The following is a 23,985-nucleotide window of genomic DNA, read 5'->3' on the forward strand; positions in this document are numbered from 1 at the left end:
TGGAATAAATGAATTTTTACAAATGTGTCTCGTTTATTTAATATGCTTCGTTTCAATGCATGAGTAAAACATACACATTCCAGAAATCCTAATAACATATAACAAGAACAACAATATAACAGTAAACATTCTCAAAATCATAGGTTTCATGTTTTTTTTTTAAAAAAAGTGAAGCTAAATGTAGCATAGTCGTTTTACATTATTGCATCTTTTGAATTCAGAAGGTAATTTATTTTCTGATTATGACTCAAAGAACAAGATTTTGTCCCACAGCAGTGTAATTATGGTCACTTCTAACACCTAGACTATGGAACCAATACCAAATGAATAACTGGGACAAAATACTGAATTTCCTCAATTCCACAGCACCTCCAAACTAAGTTAGCTTGTTTGAGGCTCCTCAAGTCATCCTGTGCATCCTCGTATGTGCAAGTTATGCACATCAAACTCTGTTATTTATAGCAAAATAATGTTTCCTTTAAAATATTTTAGTTTGCATAATAAAACAAATGGAAATAAACTTCATAATCAACAAAATTTCTAAATATTAGGTGAAACACTTTCAGTCTATAATAGAAAACAATTTGACATCCCCTCAAAAATTTTTACTTTGTTTGATATTGAGAAATTCCTAAGGGAGCCTAAATGGAGGAAATGCCTTGAATAGTTGTGTTTCAATAAAATATTCACAAATGTCTATGAAAATTAAAGCTAAATATTCAAGGTACTTTTAGCTTAGTTTATTTAAAAAATAAAGAGACATTTAAAGGTCCAAGATGCCATAAAACCATTATTTTTAGCATCCAAAATTAACTTAATTGTGTGCATCTAACTATGAAGCAATTTTTCCCTATCCATTTCATGAAATATACAGGAGGGCATCATTTTAAAATCACTCACTCAGTCCTTTTAAGATATTAAAAAAAAAAACCCAGGGAAATGTAATGTGAACACATTTTCCCTCTTTCAATATATGCAAAACATTTTAAAAAGGGTTTCAAGGGCAGAGATATTAACTAGTATTGTTTTTTACTGGAAATCACAGAACTGATAGATTGCTAATGGTTTCATCCAAGAAAAATTTGGTGTTTGAATTTATAAAATATGAACATGTTTCTTTACTGGGCCTCGGGTAATATATTCATCACTGATAGAAGTCAGGGAAGGTAAATATGAAAATGAAATATTATTTGAAAACATGGGCATAAATATGCAATTTTGAGAAATCACCCATATTTCTGTCAAGCTAAATAGCCAGTGTCAGTGTTGCCTGTGGATAGAGAATAAATCTAGAAGGCTTTGCTGAACAGAATGTTTCTCTTGAAGATTTAAATAAAATGTCTGAGTACCTCTTTTTGACTCCTAAAGATAATGAATGCAGATCAATTAGATTAAGGTTCATTTGAATTTAGAGGGGTAGTATAATAGAGAATTTAACCTGCTTTCCAATCAATATGGCAAACATGACTGTTTACTGGTCTGTAAGAGACAAAGAGGAGGCACATATTTTATTTTTACTGGAAGAGCACTGTCTTGCAGATCATTTCCACCTTAAGAATCACTTTCAGTACATGATCGCTGACCCACCCAACCCCCCAACTATTGAGTTCCATTCGTTCCTTTTGGGAGTGGCAGAGCAGCTGTGACTTGGTTGTTGGGCAACATCAGCTGCGCGTTTATTCACACACACAGCATGGCACGGAAAAAAGGAAGAAGGAAAGCAGAAGCCTGATTCCACCCGCACTGATTTCATGGGCGATTTGGGGACTTGAAACAGACCAGAAACATGTTAAATAAGAAGAAAAGCAGGATGGGCACCTGACTCTGAGTACTCACCAGGAAAGGGTTCTTCCAATTTCCCTTCTGATGTAACATCTCGTTTTTCTGTTCATGCTGTCCTGTCTCTGTACCTATTATGTAAAAAATACCACCATTAGGTCCGTTGTTATTAATTGATGTTAATAACTATAGTTGATAATTCATTGCCAATAATATCAATTTTAAGAGTAAGTTAATGCTAGATGTTTTAGTTCATGCTTACAAGTGGTATGCACTTTCAAATTAGAACAGTTTTAATTTTTTATCTTAAATTAAAATAGAAATTCCTTTCACTTTTCAGATATAAATCTATCCAGCTAAGACTGGGATATAAATTTGTTGTACATAAATCTGTTATCACTCAGGAAAGATTCCCATGTTTTCTAAAGGATACAGTATGATATATCTTGTTGAAATTATATGAATTCTACAAGACTTTCTCTCCTAGCAATGTTATCAATAGTCTGTCTCTCCATCCATCCATCCATCCATCCATCCAATAGCCTTTCATAAACATCTTCAAAAAGAGAGTAATTCAGATTGGAACTGAGGCCTTTTCAAGGAAGATAAGCCAACCTTTGGCCATTTCCACTTTTTTCAAATTTGCATAGAATCTGAACTCTTTATTCAGGATCATGTTATGATTTGACATTTTTTTCTTTCCCACAGTCAAAGCCACAATGTCTTCTTGCTAATTTAATAATTGTAGTGAATCAACTTCTTATTTTCAGCAAGTTTTTGAGAATTTTATAGTTTATTTAATGGTGATGAAGGAACGTAACAAATACATTAGAGAAATTATAACGGTTTTGTATTAAGTTTCAATCTTCAAAATGCTATATTTCCCTTTCCCCTTTTCATTTGTAAGGTTTGTCTTCCGATTAGCAAGGTCTATCCTTAGGGGCTTGATGAGGTAACTTTGAGGTAGCATGAGTATTGCATCCCCTAACATTGTCCTTCACACATCTATGGGAAGTTTGCATGACCAGTGGGTGTACTCTTGGTTAAGAACTTGAATACAAACAATCTGTGTGATTTTATAAGCATCCTAATGAAAGCTTCATTCAGGATCCTGCTTGCTACCTTTTTGTTTGTTGGATTAGAGAGAAGAGACCTCAGTGGTCCCCGGTTTCTGTAGTCAGGGCTGGCAATAAGGTAGCATGCTTGAGTTTTACGGGAGAATGGGACATTTGAGGTGATAGAACTACACAAGCTGTAGATGCAGACACCATCTGCCACAGAGAAAACACATTAGCAAAAGCCACCTGTTCTTACATTGTCTTAACCTTGCCCAAAATTTTCATATTTGCTCTCATGTTTGCTTACTGTTTCTGAGTCTGGAAGCCATCCAGTGACGAATGGGACTTTCTTTGGCACACTCCATATATTAATATTTTGTCTTCTGTTGGGTTTGTGACTATTTCATTTACAGTATGCGGGAATATATTTATTTACTAATTTTCTGTCAGTTTCCTTAAAGGCCAATCAATTATGTGAGGAAATTTTTAATTCTCTTTTCAACAATAATTTATTATGGACACACTCTATTTGTTCAGACTAGTCAAAAATAGGCACAAATAGGCAAATATCCTTGCTTTCAAGTAGTGTAGTTCTCTGGAAACTTCTTAACGGGTTCTGCATCTCCCAGAAGATTCTAAATCCAGGAAAATTTGCAATAAAAGTTAGCCAGGAATTCTTCCTTTAATTAAAAGTGTAATGACTGTGGAGGGGCAAGCCGGGAGGGTCTCTGGAGAAAGAATGTGCAAAGCAAAAAAAAAAAAAAAGTAGTGCTAAGGCTCTGATTTAGAAAGCATGTTGGATACTCTGCTCTAATACAAATGAAGCAAGGAAGGAAAAGCAGAACGTGAAGTCAGAAAGGCAGGAAGGGACCTATGAAGGAGAGTCTGGCAGGTTAGTGTAAGGCCTGGCCTTGTCCTAAAGTTAAGTTGGGATGGCACAGGAGCCATTCCCAGTGGAGGGGAGAAAACACTGGTCAGAACCCACCAGTGTGCCAGACAAGGAACACTCTCAACAAAAAGGATAACTGAAGCCATCAAGTAGAAGATGCTATCAGTATCTTACTGTGAGAGAAATAATGGCGGTTCAGACCTAAGGGTGAGGGAGAAGCCTCAGAGGAAGAACTATGAATGGCTGTGCCTGCTCCTTGTGAGAGATTTACTGATAAATAATGATGGTGTGTGTGTGTGTATGTGTGTGTGTGAAGAGAAGACGTATCCCAAGTGTTTGTCCTGAATGATTTGAATGTTTAAGTTACTGGTTGTTCCCTGAAGAACATGAGGAGAAAATGTTAATTTAAAGCAGCATATTTATATTTTAAATTATTTATCATGATTTTTCTCATTTACTTTTTGATTTTTTAATTAAATTAAAATATAATTACATCATTTCCCCACTCCTTCCCATAAACCCTTTCTTTCAAACCCATGACCTTTATTTCTTTGTCATTTCGTGTATATATATATATGTATATACATACATATGTATTCAAAATATATAAATATTATCTGCTCAGTATATATAAAGTTATTTATATGTATACGATTTCAAGGCTTATTTTTAAAAGTCAGCATTGAATAATGAAAGGGACACATATTTTAATCTTTGAAATTTAATTACTTTGGTGCAGCAATGGGTCAGTGACACTTTGTCAAAAATACAAAGCCTGCAACAGCTGAGGAAAGGATATTTCCTACAAGAGTAAAGTGTTCAAATTTGCCAAATTTTACTTAAACTGAGTGGTCAGTTGAAGTAGCCAATGAATGTTGTGATCAGCTGTGGTTACCTCCTGAAGGCCTCACTCCATCTTTGTGATCATAGCTGTGAGCTCAAAATATTTGCAGTGGTTTTTCAAAATCTTCCTGTTCCAGTCTCGAAAAAACAAAAACAAAAACAAACAAACAACAAAAAAAAACCCCTCATACTTCCTGGCCTAGAATAACAGGCTGCAGGCTTGAGGGTCCTCCTGAATGTGTGAATTTTGTGACTTTGTTTTATTTTGGTACTTTGAATTTTGTGTGTAAAAGTAGCTGTGTGTGTGTGTGTGTGTGTGTGTGTGTGTGTGTGAATGCCTGTTTGTCTGCAGATGTATTATTGTCACTACTTTATTTATGTTAACATTTTTCAATAAGAAATAACTCTTTTTGGGCAAGGTTTGTGGAGCCTTGAAATGAGACTAACTATAACTCTTATTGAAAAAATAACTTGGGAACTCACCAAGGCCAGCTGGCCTGGGTCTGAACAAGCCTGGGTTAAAACCGGTCTCGCTGAACATAGTGGACAATGAGGACTACTGAGAACTCAAGAACAATGGCAATGGGTTCTTTGATCCTACTGCACGTATTGGCTTTGTGGGAGCCTAGGCAGTTTGGATGCTCACCTTACTAGACCTGGATGGAGGTGGGTGGTCCTTGGACTTCCCACAGAGCAGGGAACCCTGATGGCTCTTTGGGCTGAAGAGGGAGGGAGACTTGATTGGGGGAAGGGGAGGCGGTGGCGGGGAAGAGTCAGAAATATTTATTAAATAAATAAAAATTTTAAAAAAAGAAAAATAACTTATCACTTCATGTCTTGAATCTTGTCATTAGTTAAGAAACCAAAATGTTATCCATAAAAACTAATGATCAATCCCATGTATAAAGTGTCTCCTTTTTTTAGCATTGCAAGAAATCTTAAATGGGTCTTTATATGACATTAAGTTGTAAATATTGCATTGTTATTTTAGATCTATGGTGGGAATTCATCTTTGGGTTAAGGGTTTATGTGGAATATAATTTCTGTGGTTAGGCTTGCCTGTACTTACAGCAAGTTAATGGAGTGATTTTTGTGGAAACGGGAGCTATGTTGTGGAAAGTCATTGTGTTTTTTGCCTTGTTGTCTTTCCCAGAACTATTCATTCAGATCCTTGTATTTATAGGATCTTTGAAAATAATAACAGTATACTTCTCCTCCCCCAACTGACATTTCCATGAGAATCAAACACTGGAGAGACTGAGTCAGGGCCATAACCTACTTTGTCTATGAGTCTATGCAGTAGTCTGGATTCACTGACCTAGACAGTCTAGATGCCTGAGCTCAGCCTGAGAAACTCAACTTGTGCGACAGTTGACCCCCTAAACTCATCTTGTGTGGCAGTACGCCATTCTCTGGAATCCTTTCCAAGTCTCTGTGGTGTTGCTCTTTCCAGCTGCTGGGTCAGAGAAGGTCGTTTCTGTATATAAGTCTGAAATTGTTCACTGCAGGAAGACGTTTGTCTCAAGGCTACCTCTATATAGGAAATGCCAAAAAATATATAACACCATCCTGAGCTGGGCAGTCATAAGCCAAGGAATAAGGGATAAACAAGTCTTGGGGCAATGTACAAGCAAAATGTCTGTCAGAGATTTACATTTTTAAGACATGACAACGTAAGTTAAAATGTATTCAAAAAATAGCATTTTATTATAATCACAGCCAACTTTACCTTTGTAAAGTATTTTCTTTATTTATTACTCCACTTCTCAAGTAACTGTATTGTACCACAGAACATGATACAATAATTAGAATTCTTGTTGTTGCTACCGAATTCCCAGAAGTTCTATCCAAAAACTAAACAAATAGTTTTGAACTTTATATTGTTTTGGTTTTGACTTGTCTAACAGATTGATGAAAGAAAAATCTTGCTGTTTTTAGGTTTTAATTTTTAAGAATTGATTAAAATTTTTTAGTAATCTGGCGAACACAGAAAGGGTAGGGGGCAGATAAATGCTCCCTCAGCACGAACAGTGAATAACTGGTCCAAATGCACAAAGAGGAATTCGCCCCCCTCCTTTTGCCTTCCATTGGCCTAGTCTGTCTACTTTTAAAAGCAGAATTTTGCTTTCCCAAAATGTACCAGACAGGAATTTGTTCAAATTCCTCAAAACCAAGCCAGGAAAAGTTCAGAAGTTTCAGGCATGCATGGCAGAGTGGGAAGGGCATGTCTATGGAAGCAAGCATGAATCATTGCAACACAGCTGCAGGATTGTTCTCTTGGGCCAACTTAAGGGTATGGCTCAGCTTTACTGAGCCACAGTATCCTCGTTTTAAAATAAGAGACTGGTGAGAACAAACTTCTGTGGTGTTGATATAATACCAAAGCATAGAAAACACCTGCATTTTATAGCATGGCTTTTCTCTTCAGAAAGTACTAGGGAGCTCTGACTGCCAGGTACTGTCCTGGTTGAGACTATTAAATGGAACCCAAACTATTGGTTTTCTATCCTGAGGTATAGGTTGGTTAATTGTTTTCCATGATACGTTCATGAACCTCTGTAATGACTCAAGACAAAAAGTGAGGAAATTCTCCGGCTAAGAAGTCCAAGCAAGGATAACCCTAAACAAACTGCTTCTCATGTGTCAAATATCTTATGAAAGAGCTCTCCCACAATACGCACAGAAAAGATAGAATATTCTTGTGTTACTTAAAACCTTACTAATTTGTGCTGGGTGTTTGATATGTGTCCACACAGCAGTAGCAAATACACCCAAGGTTAAGAGAATTGGGAGTTGCACCTGTCACTGTAGGAACTTATTTGTATTTGCTAAATATCCATTAGTATCAAGAAGGCAGGAAATGACCAAACAATAGGTTTGCACAATCATTTGGCTCTATTTCCTTAGAAAGAGATGAAAGCTGAAGTGATCTCCTTGCTAATTTCATTGAATGAATTTGTTATGCTGGCTCATTAGAACCACACTGTCAGTATATCAGAAATTAATATTAATATTCTTACCCTTTAAACCACTGCAAAAATTTTCTTGTATGTTTAAACAGTGGTGGTTACAACTCAAGCAACTGATTTAAAACTGATTTGTAAGGCACACATACACAGGACTTGTGAATAACCTACACTGATTGGTGAGGAATAATGATTAGGTGTACCTGATGAATAATTGATTAAATAAAAGATCATTTAAAGCTTTAAGTAAAGTTGTCATGTACTCTCTGTGTTGATCTTAACTAGCACTTCCAAGAGTGATTTTTATGGTATTCTGTTGTCTTCTTGAGAAGTCATAACTAGTTCATGTCATCTCATGAGCCATTCTGCAACAACCTGACAGTTGTTTGGGATCCCCAGCCCAAACAGCTGATAAGAAGGTGACTTGGTTGGCCAGATTATCTCAGGTGTGGTACAAAAATCTTGCTCACATGCCTAATGACAGCATAGAGAGACAATTCATTCTAAGAAGAAGAGGTAAGAAACAGTTGTCCAGAGCTCTTTGGCTCAGATTTTATTTGCTATGACATAATATGATAGGCACTTGAACCAAATTCTGTGAATGAGTTTTCACTCTTTTTCATTCCTTTTATATCTCACCAATTATTTATATATATGCACATATATACACTATATATATAGTGTTTCTAAATAGTTTGTTTTTTAAAAAATAGAAGAAACACAAATAGATATTGAGGTACACAGAGTAAAAGTTATTAGTAGAGAGAAACAACAAATGGCTTTCTAAAGCTTCTAGCGCTGCATCTTGGCATCAGCCAGCACAATCTTATCACAGTTCAGCCTTGATGCTACTGAGGCCTGTTTCAATTCCTACGTTGTTGCTATTCCTAGCATTGTGGCCATACCTTTATACATTTTTCCTTAAAACTCTCAGTTTAATCAAAGGTGTTCAAATATCCAGTCCTAATTTTTGAGTTGCAATGAAATTCTTACATGGTAGCTATCATGTTCTGGCTTCTCTGTCTAGGTTTCTTTTAACTGGTTCCTAATAAACCTTTCAAAAATTGGTGGCAAAGCTAAAATATTACAGTAAATTGTGCTGCTTGCCCTTTGATAAAACATAGATGTTTCTAATTAATAGTGGTTTAATAGTGATTTAGTGTTATGGTGGTAGCAAGCAAGTATCATGATTGCCCTGGAGAATCTACAAGACCTCTAAGACCAGCATGGTTGATCCAACATCATATGGATATGAAATCACAGACACGTAGAATGTTAGTTAGAGAAGGGAACAGAACATGAGTTGTGGTAAGTGTGGGTTCATTAAATCCAATAGTAGAAAATAAATCCCAAGAAGCCCTTTTGATCTGAAACGATTGCTCCTCAAAGACAAACAGAGGGGTGCCTAGAAGTATTACTCTGTATCCCAAGGAAATTCTCTGTCTACCTGGAAAGTACCCAGTCACTGAAAGCAGGAAGTATTTGCATTGGCATGCAGCTTTGACATACCTGGAATGGTTTTAATTTAATACCCAAACCTCCCTGCCAATGTCAGCATCCAGCCATGTCAACAGTTCTTTTCCATGTGTGAATAAAACCACTAAAGATCTCACTTCTTTCTGGAGGGATTTTCTCCTCCTCATGGGGACGTTTAGTCAGCTTCTAAGTCAAAAGAAATATTTTTCAACCAATAAATTGTATTGCCTATAAGATTTTTAACTTAAGAAAATATAAGTAAACATACGCATTCATTTTTTTCTATATACTCTGATTTTACTGCAAAGTTTCAGTGCTGCAGACTGAGAGGTTTCAGATGACTTACTTATTTCAGCAGTGAGACACAGTTGTGCCACCTTCACAAAACCAAGTGTGAGAAACATTAGTATATTTTATAAGTTTATGTATGTGTTCCAGAGCCTTCATGTGTATACCACATGAGTGCAAGTACCCATGAAGGCCAGAGGAGGGTGCTAGAACTGGAGTTACAGGCAGTTGTGAGCCACCGTGTAGGTGCTTGGAATCAATTCCAGGTCCTCTGGAGGTGCAGCGAGTGCTCCCACTACTGAGTCATACATATCCTTATCACCTCTAAATACATTTTTAAGTACCCATGATGAACTAAAACCTTTTGTGTTTGTTTCACATTCAAGAATAATAAATTAAAAAGTGTCTTGTTTTGCTTCAGCTTGTGCTTTGCTATTTTGAGGGCCATGTGACAATTTTCAAGTTGAGTGCATAGTACTTGGTAGTTGGGTATGCAGACAGTTGTGTTAATGATAATTATCATTATGAGGTTATATCAGTCTATTATAGGTTACATCACAGGGAAAGTACTTGAGTTAATTATGTGCAGGATACACGTTAGTGAAATTAAACATGATTTCAAGAAGGTTCATGAAGGTTTTCCTTGTTAGGATAAATTATTCATTAGAAGAGATTCAAAAGGTGACATCATTCCAAATAATCTCTAGGATAGCCCTTCTTGTCTTCTTAACTCTATATTAATGTTCTCATTTCCTGAAAGTGAATACATTCAGAACTGGGTGGAAAGCTTTATTGTCTTTAGTAAAGATGTCAGCCTTAAAAATACATGTCTTGCCCTCCAGGCATGGTAGTACATGTCTGTAATCTGAGCACTTGGGCAAGAGGATCAGGAGTTTGGAGCAAGCCCGAACTGTATGAGACACTGTCTCAAAAGAACAAAAATATTGGTTTCGTGGGAGCCTAGGCAGTTTGGATGCTCACCTTACTAGACCTGGATGGAGGTGGGTGGTCCTTGGACTTCCCACAGGGCAGGGAACCCTGATTGCTATTTGGGCTGACGAGGGAGGGGGACTTGAGGGGGGGGGGGGGGGGGAAAGGGGAGGCGGCGGTGGGGAAGAGACAGAAATCTTAAATAAATAAATAAATAAATAAATAAATAAATAAATAGAAAAAAAAGAACAAAAATAAACAAAAGGGGACAGACACACTTCTCTTTTACAATAGTCTCACAAAAGAATTTGCCATCACCAGGGAACCTATTAATCTGAGTATGTATTGTAAATTCATGTGAAGAATAAATGTTGAAGTCTGAGAGATGCTGACCAAACCTAAAATCCCCAGAACCTCAGTAAATGCTGTACATGGCAGTGTGTGTCTGTAATCCCAGTACTGGAAGTAGGCTGATACAGGTGGACTTCAGAGATCCCTGGCCTGAAGCATGATTATTAAAAGCTCTGAGAGAGAAACTGGGGTTCAACCTGAACACCAGGAAAGCAAAGCAGCCAGCCCCTGGCTCTTACCTCAACCTCAACCTCAAAATAGTAATCCTGCCTCCAGGAATCTCAGAATGAGACTGTGTCTGCTGAGAGCTGTTTTCTTCCATTTTATAATACTCTCTAGTTCTGGCATTAAAGGCGTGCACCACTGGGATTAAAGGCATGCACTGCCCAATTTCTTTCTACAGCAGTTAGTGTGGCTACCAGGATTATATGTGTGAGTTACCACTGCCTGGCTATAAGGCTAACCAGTATGCCTGTTCTACTCTCCCAATTCCCAACGTTCAAATCCTCAGCACCCCTGTAAAAGCCAGGTATGGTCTGGCATGCCTATGACTCCAGTGTTAAAGGAGCAGAGATAGGTGGATCCTCTGAGTTCTTTTGCCAGCCAACCTAGGCAAAGTGGTGAGATTCTGGTTAATAATCACATGTCTCAAAGAGCCAGGCAATGTGATGAGAGCTGAAGAAACCAGGCATCTTCATCTAGCGTTTGTTTGAGTGCACAATGGTGCACACATATACCACCCAAACATACAACACCACACACACACACACACACACACACACACACACACACACACACCTACTAACCCTAGAAAGGGAACCCACGACAGACCAAATAATGATTAGAATAAAATCCAATTTGATGAACCAGTGGGTTTTTGGTGGGATTATTAACAAGAGCCAGGAGTGTGAATGAAAAGTGACTTGCAGGAGCACAGATGACTCAAAAACAGCTGCATCATTAAAAGCCCACCGAGCACAGGGCAAGTCATACCCTTAGAGCTCTCTACACAATACGAAGGCAGCTTGACTGGTTCAACTTGTCTGAGGAATCTCTTCTTGACAGCAGGGATGGTCAGAGTTCCCTTCCCCAGAAGTTGTTTACTTCTTCTATAAGTTGTGTAGAGGCCCTGTAGAATCTTCCATATCCTGCTTTCCCAGACATGTAATATTTTGTTTACCTCCTGATTCTCCAGAGCCTCCAACAATTTCCTTGAGGGATTATTTCAATGCAGAGGAACCTAGTATACAACACACACACACACACACACACACACACACACACACAAATGATTAACTAGTATATAAATATAAATAATTAAGACAGAAAGCAATGCACACAATCCTAAAAATAATCAAAACAGAAGGTAATATACCCATATTCAGGCTATAAAATCATGCTGCTCTAGATCCTAATGCAGAGACACCCTATCGACAGTTCCAAGGTCAGTATTTACTGTCAACATGTAGATTTGGGCTCTTCTTTTATGACGAACTCCAATCACAGGTAGAAGTGATCAAAAAAGAATGAATGGAATTGAAGACAGTGAGCCAACGGTGATTACTGTAATAACTTAATTTGTGTCTGGAGGACTTGAAGTACCAGAATGTTTTTGGAACATACTTCATTATTTTCCACAATAGAATGCATTGCATTTCCAGGTACTATCATAGAATTGTTATTCATTTAACAAAAATGTGGCTGTTTTAGCAAGAAATTATACTTTCATAATGAAAATTGACTAAAAAATACAATGAAGTATTATCTAAAGAAAATACTTTCTAAGAATCAATGTTTTCCCATATCTTCTCTTATTGTGGAGCATGGACTTTGAAGATTATGTACGTACACACATATTTTAAATTATATTTAAGGATCAAGAATGCATCCACTATAAGATCATTCCATTTGCTTCCAAATTATCTGTGAAATAATCGCATTAAGCAAGAAGGGATTTTTGTTTCAAAAAGCAAATATTTGAGAAATGTTATTATATGTCTTAAGGTCTATGTGATCTAGGGGCTGGAGAGATAGCTCAGTCAATAAAGTGCATAAGACAAAACCAAAGGACCTGAGTTTGCTCCACAGCACTCATGCAAAAAATCAGACGTGGCAGTGCCAGGAGGTAGAGACAAGCTGATCTCTTGGGCTTACTGGCCAAGCAGCCTACGCTAATGTGGGGGAGGGGATTCCAGTGAGTGGCTGCTTCAAAAAACAAACAAGCAAAAGCAAACACACACACACACACACAAAGGATGATGGGTACTGGGAAACAGTCCTCAAGTTTGACCTCTGGCCTACATATGCACACACATATGTGCAAACACAAATACATATGGACATACACATAGATGCATGTACACACACATATATACATATATACACACACACACACACAATCACAGACAATATGATCATTGTTTAATTTATTGTTATTTCCTCAGTACTTCTTAATGCCCAGAACAGAAACAAATGTGTTTTAAGACCAGGGTGGTCATAGTAATGAACTGACAGAATTTATGTCTTTTTGGGAGTTCTGGCGACTGTCTCTTTATGTTCCTTGGAGCAGAGTGGCTGAGTCCCCTGCATAGCAGAACAGGAGACTGATGAGAAGCCAGAGGAAAGCAACATGGGACAGACAGACAGCAGGGCACAGACGCCCCAATGAACAGCCATGGCCTCTTTGCCCAGGGCCAGCACCAGCCATGGAAAATGAATCCATGCATTTCCTTGTATCTTCTTTAAATCCTAGTCAGCCCTTTGAAGATCTTTCTAGAAGTGCCTTTCTTTCCCTGCGTTTTGCAAAACCAGAAGGTTAAGGAGGCGTGTTCTTGCCTTTGACCCATCACCTTCTCTGTCATCCTCAAATCCATCTGGCCTGGTGAAGTGTACACGAGGCTGGGAGCGTTTCTTTAAGCATCACCACTGCCCTGCTGGTTTTTTGTAATATCTCCAGTTTTCTATTTTATCAACCCCTCATTTGTGAACTGCTCTGTGGGTTATTACTGGCCTCAGCTTTTCACTTTGCTGGATGAGGAAAAGTGGAGAGAAAGCCTCAAGATTACATATTGCAGAAACTATTTTGCCCTTAATTCCAAATAGAATCTTCCCTGTAGATGTAGTACAGACAGGCTTGAGCAGGGAGATTGGGGAGGGGGGTAATTTTGTGTTGTCAATCCCAATTTTAACAGAAAATGAACCATTGGTGAAGCTGTTAAACTTTAATAGTGGTTCATAATGGATTTCTGCAGCAACCTTTCTGTTTTCTTTCAATAACTAGAAAGAAATAATGGGACATAAGTTGTTTATATTAAAATTGTCCTTTGTATTAAGTCACACAGGTAAAAGTGCTGCACGTGTTCAGAAAATTCACTGGCTGGGCAATTACTGTTTTCTTTCTGGTATCTCGTTGTTTGTCCATGCTGCCCAGGCCTAAGCCGTGTGTGTGTGTGTGTGTGTGTGTGTGTGTGTGTGTGTGTGTGTACATCTGTGAAAGTCATCTTGTATAAGCTCTTTGATATGTTACAGAATCATCATCCATAAAAGAATAGACTTTGTTCAAATAAACATAACAATGGGAAACAATTTCTTCTTACACTCTAATCATAAGTAAGAAAAAAATAGTGCATGACATTAAAAAAAATTAGGTGTGTGTGACCTGATAAGTGAGTTCAATTCTGGTCCTATCACTGTTTCAGCTCAAGATATTTGATAACTAGCAACCTTCAGTTTCCTTCTCTCCAAAAGGTACTTAATAGTTGATAATATTTGCCCTTATCACCACTTATTCCTACATAGAGACAGAGACTCCCTTAGCTAAACATGTTTTATAAAACAAACTCTTATGGTAATAACTTACCAAAGTAAAAATGGAATCTTGTGTACCTTATTTTCTTAATTGTATGTGGAAGCTGGAAATTCAGTCTCACAGAAGTCTACAACAATATAGCCTGTAAAGGATGTTGGGGAGTAATAGGTTTGTGCAGCCCGGTAGAAGCAACTCTTATATCCAATGGCGAACTGATAACTGTGGCTGCAAACACGTGTGTGTGTGTGTGCATGTGCGTGTGCATATGTGTGTGCATGTGTGTGTGTGGTGATAACGATGATGCATACTACAATATGCATGTGGAGATCAAAGGACAATGTTTGGGAGGCAGTTTTCTCCTGCCACCTTGTTTTGAGACAAGCACTGTCTTGTTTCTGTCATTGAACCGTGTATTCCAGGCTAGCTGGTCCTCAAACTTCTGGGCGGTTCTCCATCTCTAGCTTACCACCTCACTATAAGAGTTCTGGTATTGCAGGTGCATATACCAGTATATCAGATTTTTCCACATTGGTTCCAGGGATGGAACTCAGATGGTTAGTTTTTCTGTCTCAAATAGCTAAAAGAAAGTTGGTCTGAATGCCAGTTACCTTCAGTTTATCATTATGTTACTTACATATGTGCATTAAAATGCTGTACCATATCCCATAAATACGCAAGCTAATAAAATGTATGTTGAACATAAATCTAAAATATTGCATTTAAAAACAGAGGCAACATATAAAGCAAGTTACATTCTGCAGACAATATTCTATATAGAGTAATTTTTTGTAGTGAAAATTCACTATATAGGACTCTATTTTCCTTCCCTCTGCTTTCCTTTCAGGCCTCTATTTCTCATTGTCTGCATTTTCAGTGACTTCCCATCATACATCCCTGTGTGCAATGGAAATACATGCATCAGCTCTGAATGCTTCCTTGTTTCTTCATGGCTCCCTTTCTTCCTCCAAACACACCAGACTCTTCCAAGCCTTCTTAGTTTGGTCATTCAGACACATAGATATCATAATTGCATTGTTTCTTAGATTTGAATGTTCATTGGTAAATATTGATTTTATTCTATAATAATTTAAGTCTTTATGCTAATTGAACTTATTGAAGTCATATATATCTGTCAGTTGTATTAACAATACACATTACATTTTATAAACAACTTTAAGTACATATCAGATTTTATGTTTATCATAAAGTATTATTGAGCTGCAAGTTTCTATTCTATATTGATGATGGTGGTGCCTGAAATGTCTTGAGAACTCATCATTTATCATTGTCAAGGCCATTCAGAAATTGCCAGTTAAAACTCACAACAGCAGGAGGCTGTACACAAAAGGTCACTGAGCTGAAAGGAATGGTGTTCTAGAAACTTGTTCCAGAGAGACCGGGTTAATTTCAATTCTCCAAACTATCATAATGAATCCTTGAATAAGTCTTTTAGTATCAGTATGCTCTAGTCTCTGTAAAGCATCTCTTTGTGCTGTCAAGAAAAATTATATGTCTTTTCCTGTTCAGTACCTCAGGTTCTCTTAAACTACGGTGTTCTATAGCTAGCCATGTATTTTAAATTTCATTGTCATTACCAGGAGTGTGTTCAATGAGATGCTAGTTCCTAGCACTACAAAGCATTAGCAGATAATTTACAGCCCCACACCTAAGCATCATGAATCCTGATATGAGTTCCACCAAGTTAATTCCCAGAACTTGAAGTAGTTAAGTTCCCCAGTGAGAAAATGACTCCAGATACAACAGAATTCTGATTTACTTCATGCTTGTTAAAGGAGGGGCAGGTATTTCGAGCACCCTCACAGTACTTTTCAAGCCCGAAGTGCTGAGCTTCCATGCCACACAATCTTTGTGGTATTCTTCTATTCTACATGGTTTCAACATTTATTTCATTTTCACTGTGCCAAGTTCCTTAAACATCTAAAGACATAATAGAAAGCTGTTCTGTTGTTGGTGATACTGAAATTACCCTGGCTTGAAGTCAGACGCAACTTTACCCAAATTTTAAGAACTGCAAAATGCCACACATAATTTAACTCCCTTTTAGAGGAGCTGCATTTACGGAGACAATGGGTGTGGATAACTATTGATTGCCTGAGACATGTTTTCTCATTTCAAAAGCCCGTGGTGATTCCATCTGCGGTTCTGTCTTGACAGGCACGAGTATATTCACAGTCTATGAGGCTTCGTCTCAGGAAGGCTGGGTGTTCCTCATGTACAGAGCAATTGACAGTTTCCCTCGCTGGCGTTCCTACTTCTATTTCATCACTCTGATTTTCTTCCTTGCCTGGCTTGTTAAGGTACGAGGGGGAAAAAAATGTGCTCACAGTGTGTCTATTTTATCATGTTCAGCATGTGTCTTTTTTTTTGTTTGATTTTATTGATCACTAGGTTTCTCCATCTCCAATGTTTGCTAAATGTGGTTTGCGTTTCCTTTCAGAATGTGTTTATTGCCGTCATCATTGAGACCTTTGCAGAAATCAGAGTTCAGTTTCAGCAGATGTGGGGAACTCGGAGCAGCACAACTTCCACTGCAACCACACAGGTATCTTTTTGGCGAGATGATCTCCATTCATTCAGCCTCGGGCACCCCATCCTCATAGCAGTGAAGTCCTGGGAAACGCTGCTGGAATGGGATGCTACAACATGGTACTGTGGGAGAGCGATTTGAAAATACAAACGAAGAAGTCCAAAGCCAGAACAGTCATCCCAGACTTTTGCTGTGGTGTGGTGAAGGTCATCTTTAAAGAGCCATGCATGACTTCAACATAAAACTAAAATTGCCAACCACGCTTATTACGGCCTTTGATTTGATTCCAGGACCACAAAGTCCACAAAGGCTTATTGAGTAAATATAGCAACTGAAAGTTTCTATTTTTATTGGCCTTTATTAGTATTACCACAAGTCTATACAGTGGTCCTTATATGGAGGATTAGAAGTGTTGGTGTCGTAAATGTGTTTAATTCAGAACAAACCAATAAGGGGAGAAGAAACTCTAAAGAGGATTCCTCAATCCCCGTTGCACAACTGTGGTTCTTGAGAGGTCATCGGTATTCAGTATGGTTTTCCCAAAAAGCTAGAGATAGCATGAAATATCACAAAAGCAGCAGAGCATTCAACTATGTATGAGGCATTCTGATATCCTGTTATTTACTTATTTATTTTTGTTTTCACATTTTGTTGTTTAGAAACAGAAAGGGCAAGCTCGCATATCATCTAGAAAGAATAGAAAGAGAGAAAAAGAAAAACCCAGAATTATTAATGAAACAGTTTAATGCTTTTAACAATTTTTTGAGATTAAATTATAAAAAAAAATATGTTTGAAAATGGTTGTATAGATTACTGGTGGAAAAGCCAAAGTGAAAATTTTATATTGAAGACCTTCTGATGAGACTTTCAGCAATCCTATGTTCAAGTGTTGCTAAATGCCACAGATACCACAATTGTTCAGTCTTTGTTACAAGTAAAATCATGTCAGTGTTATTCAAATTTGACAAAAATAATTCCAACTTCCACGAAAAGAAATTAATATGCTACACAGGCTGAGCCATCAAGGCCATGTTATGACACTTTTAAAGAATCCACCCAGAAAGCCCTCATTCCTTATCTGGTCCCCGGTAGCCTACTGTGAGGTGGAATAGTTTCAGGTCTCCCCTTAGGTGACAGCCTCTTGGCAGGCATGTTTTCTTTGACAGACATTGAGATGTAAATGGAACACAGAGCTGTGAATGCAGCTCGTACATGCAGCCCTCCCAGGCAATGACCTAAAATGTCCCTAAAACCATATTTTGCTTATTAAGTAACTCTGACAGATAAAAGTCACAGCTGGAAAAGTAAAGCGCCAAACCAGCTAGCAATTATAATAGAAGACAAAATGTGAAAATTTTGAACAAAGTCGTACAAAATTGCACTTAATGTGGAGGCATAAGTCAGGAATTCAAGAGGGAACGCGCCTGGATGTTCAGCAGAGGTAATCACACAGAGAACTGTGAAAAACCTTCATTAAGAAAAATGCTATGGCTGAGGACCTGGTTGCTAAGCAACCGGAGCTCCTGCAGGCTGCCTCTTGGTAAAATACCACTTAGGCAGCCTAGCAACTGGCCTCAGGCTCCACCCACCACTCAGTCACCACTTCTAAGAGGTCCCAGATGCTTTTATGTGTACAGAAGGGAGGCGGAACATTTGCCTGCAATGACGGTTACATTTGTAAAATCTAACCTAGCTCAGAGCCTGGACTTCTGTTTCATTGGTTTAAGGCACTAAATCACAAGAGTCTAATTCGGAGAAGATAGGTTCCAAAGTGGTAAAATCATGATGATTTTTATATGACACAAAGGTTTTTGGACATGAAGTCATTTCTTGCCTTTATCTATAATGTGGGAAATTTATGATCACTGTGTTTTTCTCACCAAATAATTAAAGAAGACTTGGAATATTGTGTTTATCAATAATCCCTAAGTATGTAAATTTCCTATGACAATCATGGTCATAAAAATGTACACGTATATATGTATTCAGACACACATGTGTACATGATGAGGATATAGTAGACTTTTGGACATAGGCAGTCCACTAAGACTTGGCCCTAATATTTCAGAAGAAAAACAGAAACCATGATAAAAAAATTTAAACTATCAAAGTAATATTTTTTTCATTTGAATGATCTGAGTAGCCACATAGAATCAAATTTAGGAAATACAAATTTTTAAGCTTTTGCGCATAGCGTGTTATGGTGTGCAACAGCAAAATGAAGGGAAACCAGAAGGGATCCTTTCAGGTTCCTAATCATGGACCTGCCTGAGCTGTGCTGGGACTAGTGCCTCATTCCTGCATGGTTCTTGGGGTTGGTGACTGTTGTCACATACTCAGAGAGGGACTGGTGTATAGGGCAAAGGTTCACATTCCTTTTACAAAATGTGCCTTTGTTAATCCTCAATAAAATTTCTCATGTCACCATATTTAGGGGTGTGGCCCTACAATTGGATGTTAGTATGTGCTGATGTGAGCTAGGAAACCTTTACATGCAGGGATTCTCCCTAATCTGGACCTTCACATCCCATACTGAACACCTCACTTTAGACACTTGCCATCTCTTCACCTAGAATGCTTAGGCTAAGGATAAGCTGATTTCACTTTGTCCAGAAAAAAGTTTAAGGATCCGTCAAAGCCCAGAGCCATGCCAACCACTTTTGCACTCTGTGTATTCCAAGAGAGGACACAAAGGAGACAACCCATGCATACTCGAATTTTATAAAGGTTCCATGGCCCAATGGCGTCCTATTAGAGATCTGGCAAATAAGCCTTAGGCTTTGCGGAGAGAACGGTATTCCTGAGACTTTCATCTATGACTGAGCATTCTTGCCGACAGATGCTGTCTGAATTATTATTCTCTAGCTAAGCTACATGACGGATAAGGTGGAGTAGATGCAAGTAAAGGGGTGATTTTGAGTTGTTCCTTCTTTGCCTTCCTGTCAGCATCCTTAGAATTTGTCTAAATGAACTTCTGTAAGAATGTGCGCTCCTCAGCAAGAAAAGCGGAGAGACATAAATGAAAGACGCATGAGCAAAAAATGGAATTTATTCACCCAAAAGAAAAGAAACACTCCATATAACCTAATGCTCAACTTGAGGAAAAAATTGCTTAGTGTCCCAAAGCCAGCAATTTTCACATGAAGAGGCATTACTCAGATGTGTGAGAAGGCCAGTAATGGATGCAGCTCAGAGAAGGGCTGTCCCAGATTGGTGTAACTGTGAGCTTTTTCCAGTGAGAAGCCTTGGGAGTGGATAAAGCATTTACCATAGGAAGTGAGGAGTGAAAATGAAGCGTTGTGAGACTGACTCCCTAAATGTGTTATTTTGCTGAATATTTTTTTCTAATTCATTTTGACATAGAGTCTCACTCAATAGCCCGGGCAGATTTGAACATATAGTGGTCTTCCTTCAGCCTCCTGAGTGTTAGTCTCATGAGTATGTAATGACATTCATGGACAAAACATATTTGATAATAAATTTGAGCCAGGTAACCATGCTCATGAGTTTAATAAATAATCTGTTTTTAGATACTTAATTAAAAAAAAAGAGCAGAGCAATTTCAAAATAAAATTTTTTCTCCGCAGTATGTATGTGTATATATGTGTGTGCACATTTTAGGTTTGTAATTTTAAGTCACTTTTTTTAAGATTCCCATTGCTTCTATTGTGATTTATCTGACCTCACTTCAATGGATAACCTGATGACTGGGATGAGAAGAGTATTCTTAACTATTTTGTAAATCAAGGTGCCCGTCGCAAAATTCCATCATTTTTAAAGGAACAAGCTTGAGCTAATTCATGGGGCTGAAATCTTCGTGCTTTCCCAAATGCTTGTACTGAGAGGGACATATTCATGAGTGTCCCTTACATTGTGATGGATTCTGTCACTCCCACTGATGATCGCTACACTATACCAACAGTGGCATTTAGCACAGTGACACCACAGCCTGCCTTACTTAATTCCTGTAGCCACACTAGTTGCCATAGAAACGGGCAGTGCATGCCATTAATCCCAGTGGCCCACGCTTTAATCCCAGCCCCAGAGAGGATTATAAAATGTGAGGAAACAGTTCTCAGTCTCAGTCTCATTATGAGATTCCTGGAGGCAGGATCGCCATTTTTGAACCGAGGTAGAGGTAATACAGACAGTTTTCCAACACCAGGCTGCTTCGCTTCTCGGATCTTCAAATTGAACCCCAATTTCTCCTCTGAGTTTTTATTAATCATGCTTCCTTTGGCACCCAACATGGGGCTATTTTACTCTCTGATCTTCAGTGAAGCTTTATTTATTAACATACATATAAAATGCCACTACGTTTCTTCTTTCTGTCTAAAATAAAAAAGAAGGCTATAATAATATAAAAACTACATGCCATTACATATTATAGTATACATTATGATATAGCCACTGCAGGGTACTACCAGTGTCCTCTTTGTTCTATCCCCATGTGAAACTCTCTATTCTTAAGAAGATGACACTTAATGCTGGCTGACAAGGTCTTCCTAAGTATATTGTTCCAAGAAGTGTAACTGGAACATCTTTCCTAGAAGAAAGTTGTCTTAGTTAAAGTTTCTATTGCTGTGGAGAGACATTAGGACCACAGGAACTCTTATAAAGCAAAACAATTAATTTGGGATGGCTTAGAGGTTCAGAGGCTAGTTGAATGTCATCATCAAGAAGCACGGTGACTCAAAGGCAGACATGGTGCTGGAGAAGGACCTGAGAGTTCTACATCTAGATCTGCAAGCAGCAGAAGAGAGTTTGACAGTGGATCTGGCTTCAGCATCTGAAGCCTCAAAGCCAACCCTCAGTGACACAATTCCTCCAACAAGGCCATACCTCCTAGTAGTGCCTTTCTCTATGGGCCTATGAGAACTATTTTCATTCAAATCATCAAATTCCATTCCCTGGCCCCAACAGGCTTGTAGCTGTACCATAGTCCATCTTCAAAAGTCCACATAGTCTTTAACAGTCTCAACACTGTTTAAAAGTCAAAAGTCTCTTCAGAGACTCGTGACAATCTCTAAACTGTAACCACCCTATAAAAACAAAATTGGGAACTTCCGACATACATTGGCATAGATATACATTCCAATTCCAAAAGAGAAGAAAGGAGCAGAGTTAGAAAATACTTGCTAGAACAATATTGAAAACCTGCTGGGGAAACTCCAAAATCTGCATCTCCATCTCTAGATGCCAACTCCTTTCAGTTTTGTTGAGTACAACATACTTCTTTCTTGTGAACTGGTTCCACTTCCTGTTAGCAGCTTTCCTGGGCAGGTATCCCGTGACACTGGCCTTGTCAACATCTTGAGGTCTCCAAAGCAATCCAGGCTTCACATTTACGGCTTCACCCAGTGGCCTCTCTGAGCCGTTAGTGATAACCCTGACTCAAGTCTGGACTCAGCAGCTTTCCGTAGTCACAGAGGGAGTTTCTATAACCCCTTCCTTATATCCTTGACTCCAAATCCAAATTCACATGGCCGAAACTGCCAAGTTCTGCTGTGTGCTAGGGCTAGAACATGGCCTACTCATTCAATTACAGTTTCACTAGCTTTCTGTATTTGATGGTTTCCGTCACTGTCTAATCTTGGCTTAATCTGTAAACCATGGCTGGCCTTGAACTCAGAGATCTGCTAGCCTCTGCCTTCTGAGTACTAGGATTAAAGTTGTGCACCACTGTGCCTGGCCCTAAGCTTTTCTTTTATTCCTTTTTACTCTTCTTTAATTCTTTTTCGCAAATTGGAAGTTTAGCTTGATCTGAGGTCACCGCTCTCTTTATTCCACTTAGCGTCAGGCTTTTCTCTAATCTGTTCACACTTCTTAGTGCTGCTTTTTTCCTCTGTACATTTTGTATTTTTCCTTGCTCAACTTGCTCCCTTTCATTATAGACCTGAACAAGACTGGCCATTAGCAGCCGTGTGACACAGTCAATGCTAGGTTGTTTTGAAATGTCCTCTGTAAAGCTGTTAATCCATAATTCTTTAATTTAGTCTCCTGCAAACTTTTTGGGAAAGGGTAAAAAGCAGCCACATTCTTTACCAAAATATTAAAAGAATGATCTCTAGGCCACCTGCTAATATCCTCCTCTGAGACGTCTTGAGCCAGGCCCTCACAGTCCAAATCACCCTCAGCACTACTGTCTCCCATGTCCCTACTAGATGACCCATTAAATTCTGCTTAAAGCATTTGGCTGCTTAAAGTTTAAAATGTCAGCAATGGTTACCTCTTGGGATATTGGTTGATTTTTATCTTATGCACATTTTTAGGATCACATTTTCGTGATAGAATCAGAAGACGAGAGTCCTATGATTAAAACACAGGAACCATTGTACATTTTAACTAAAACCACCTATGTTATATTCTACTGTATAGGCCAAATACTGAATATAAGCAGCATACGTGATGTAGATTTGTGTCCTTTCTGGGTAAAGCTGGCTGGCTCACTGGTCCAGGCTGCCAATGGCCAATGAGCCATCACTCACCATCACCTCTCTGCTCCACTTTGCAGTCTCCCTTTCCATGGTTACGTAGAAGACTACGATGCCTCTTTAGCTGCAACTCTTACATCTATGTCCAAGTCAGCAGAAAACAAATACAGGAAGAACAATAAAGTTCTGCTTACAGCACATAGTCAACCACCTGGTCAAAATAAGCTTCTAGGAAAGGGTAGTAACTTTTCCCTCTTTTGGAGCCTTATAAAAATGCCCTGTCATTGGAAAACAAAGAATGACCACAGTCATGCCCAGAATCCTCCCAAGAGATCTGAGCCCCTTAGGATTTTTGCCTCCATCGGCTAGCCCAGTTTCAGTCTCAAAGATCTATAGTTATATTAACCAATCTAAATGTTGCATGATTTAGGTTCCAAAGAAAATGAGACACTTTTGCATTTCTGTTACTTTATTTAATACGCAGGGGTGACCTCCAGATAACACTTTTGCTGACAGTTAAATTGATTCATTTGAGTTTGGTCTGCTGGAGAAAAATAATTTAGCATAGAAAATTAGTCTGCCCCAATGAAAGGAAATATCAGCCCCAGGAGTGCT

At 38.4% G+C, this 23,985-nt stretch overlaps 1 protein-coding gene across 2 annotated transcripts in view; it reads left to right on the forward strand.

The window, feature by feature from the left end:
- Nalcn (sodium leak channel, non-selective) overlaps positions 1 to 23,985 on the forward strand; it is a 259,437-nt gene that overhangs the window by 53,194 nt on the left and 182,258 nt on the right. For both annotated transcript variants that reach the window (XM_050150391.1, XM_050150392.1), the window contains exons 8-9: positions 16,564 to 16,706; positions 16,847 to 16,951. In XM_050150391.1, coding sequence (XP_050006348.1) covers positions 16,564 to 16,706; positions 16,847 to 16,951 — 248 coding nt within the window. The remainder of the gene's footprint in view (positions 1 to 16,563; positions 16,707 to 16,846; positions 16,952 to 23,985) is intronic.

Source organism: Alexandromys fortis, unplaced genomic scaffold (assembly GCF_014885135.2).
Source record: "Alexandromys fortis isolate MF-2015 unplaced genomic scaffold, M_Fortis_MF-2015_v1.1 scaffold_66, whole genome shotgun sequence".
NCBI classification, from domain to species: domain Eukaryota; kingdom Metazoa; phylum Chordata; class Mammalia; order Rodentia; family Cricetidae; genus Alexandromys; species Alexandromys fortis.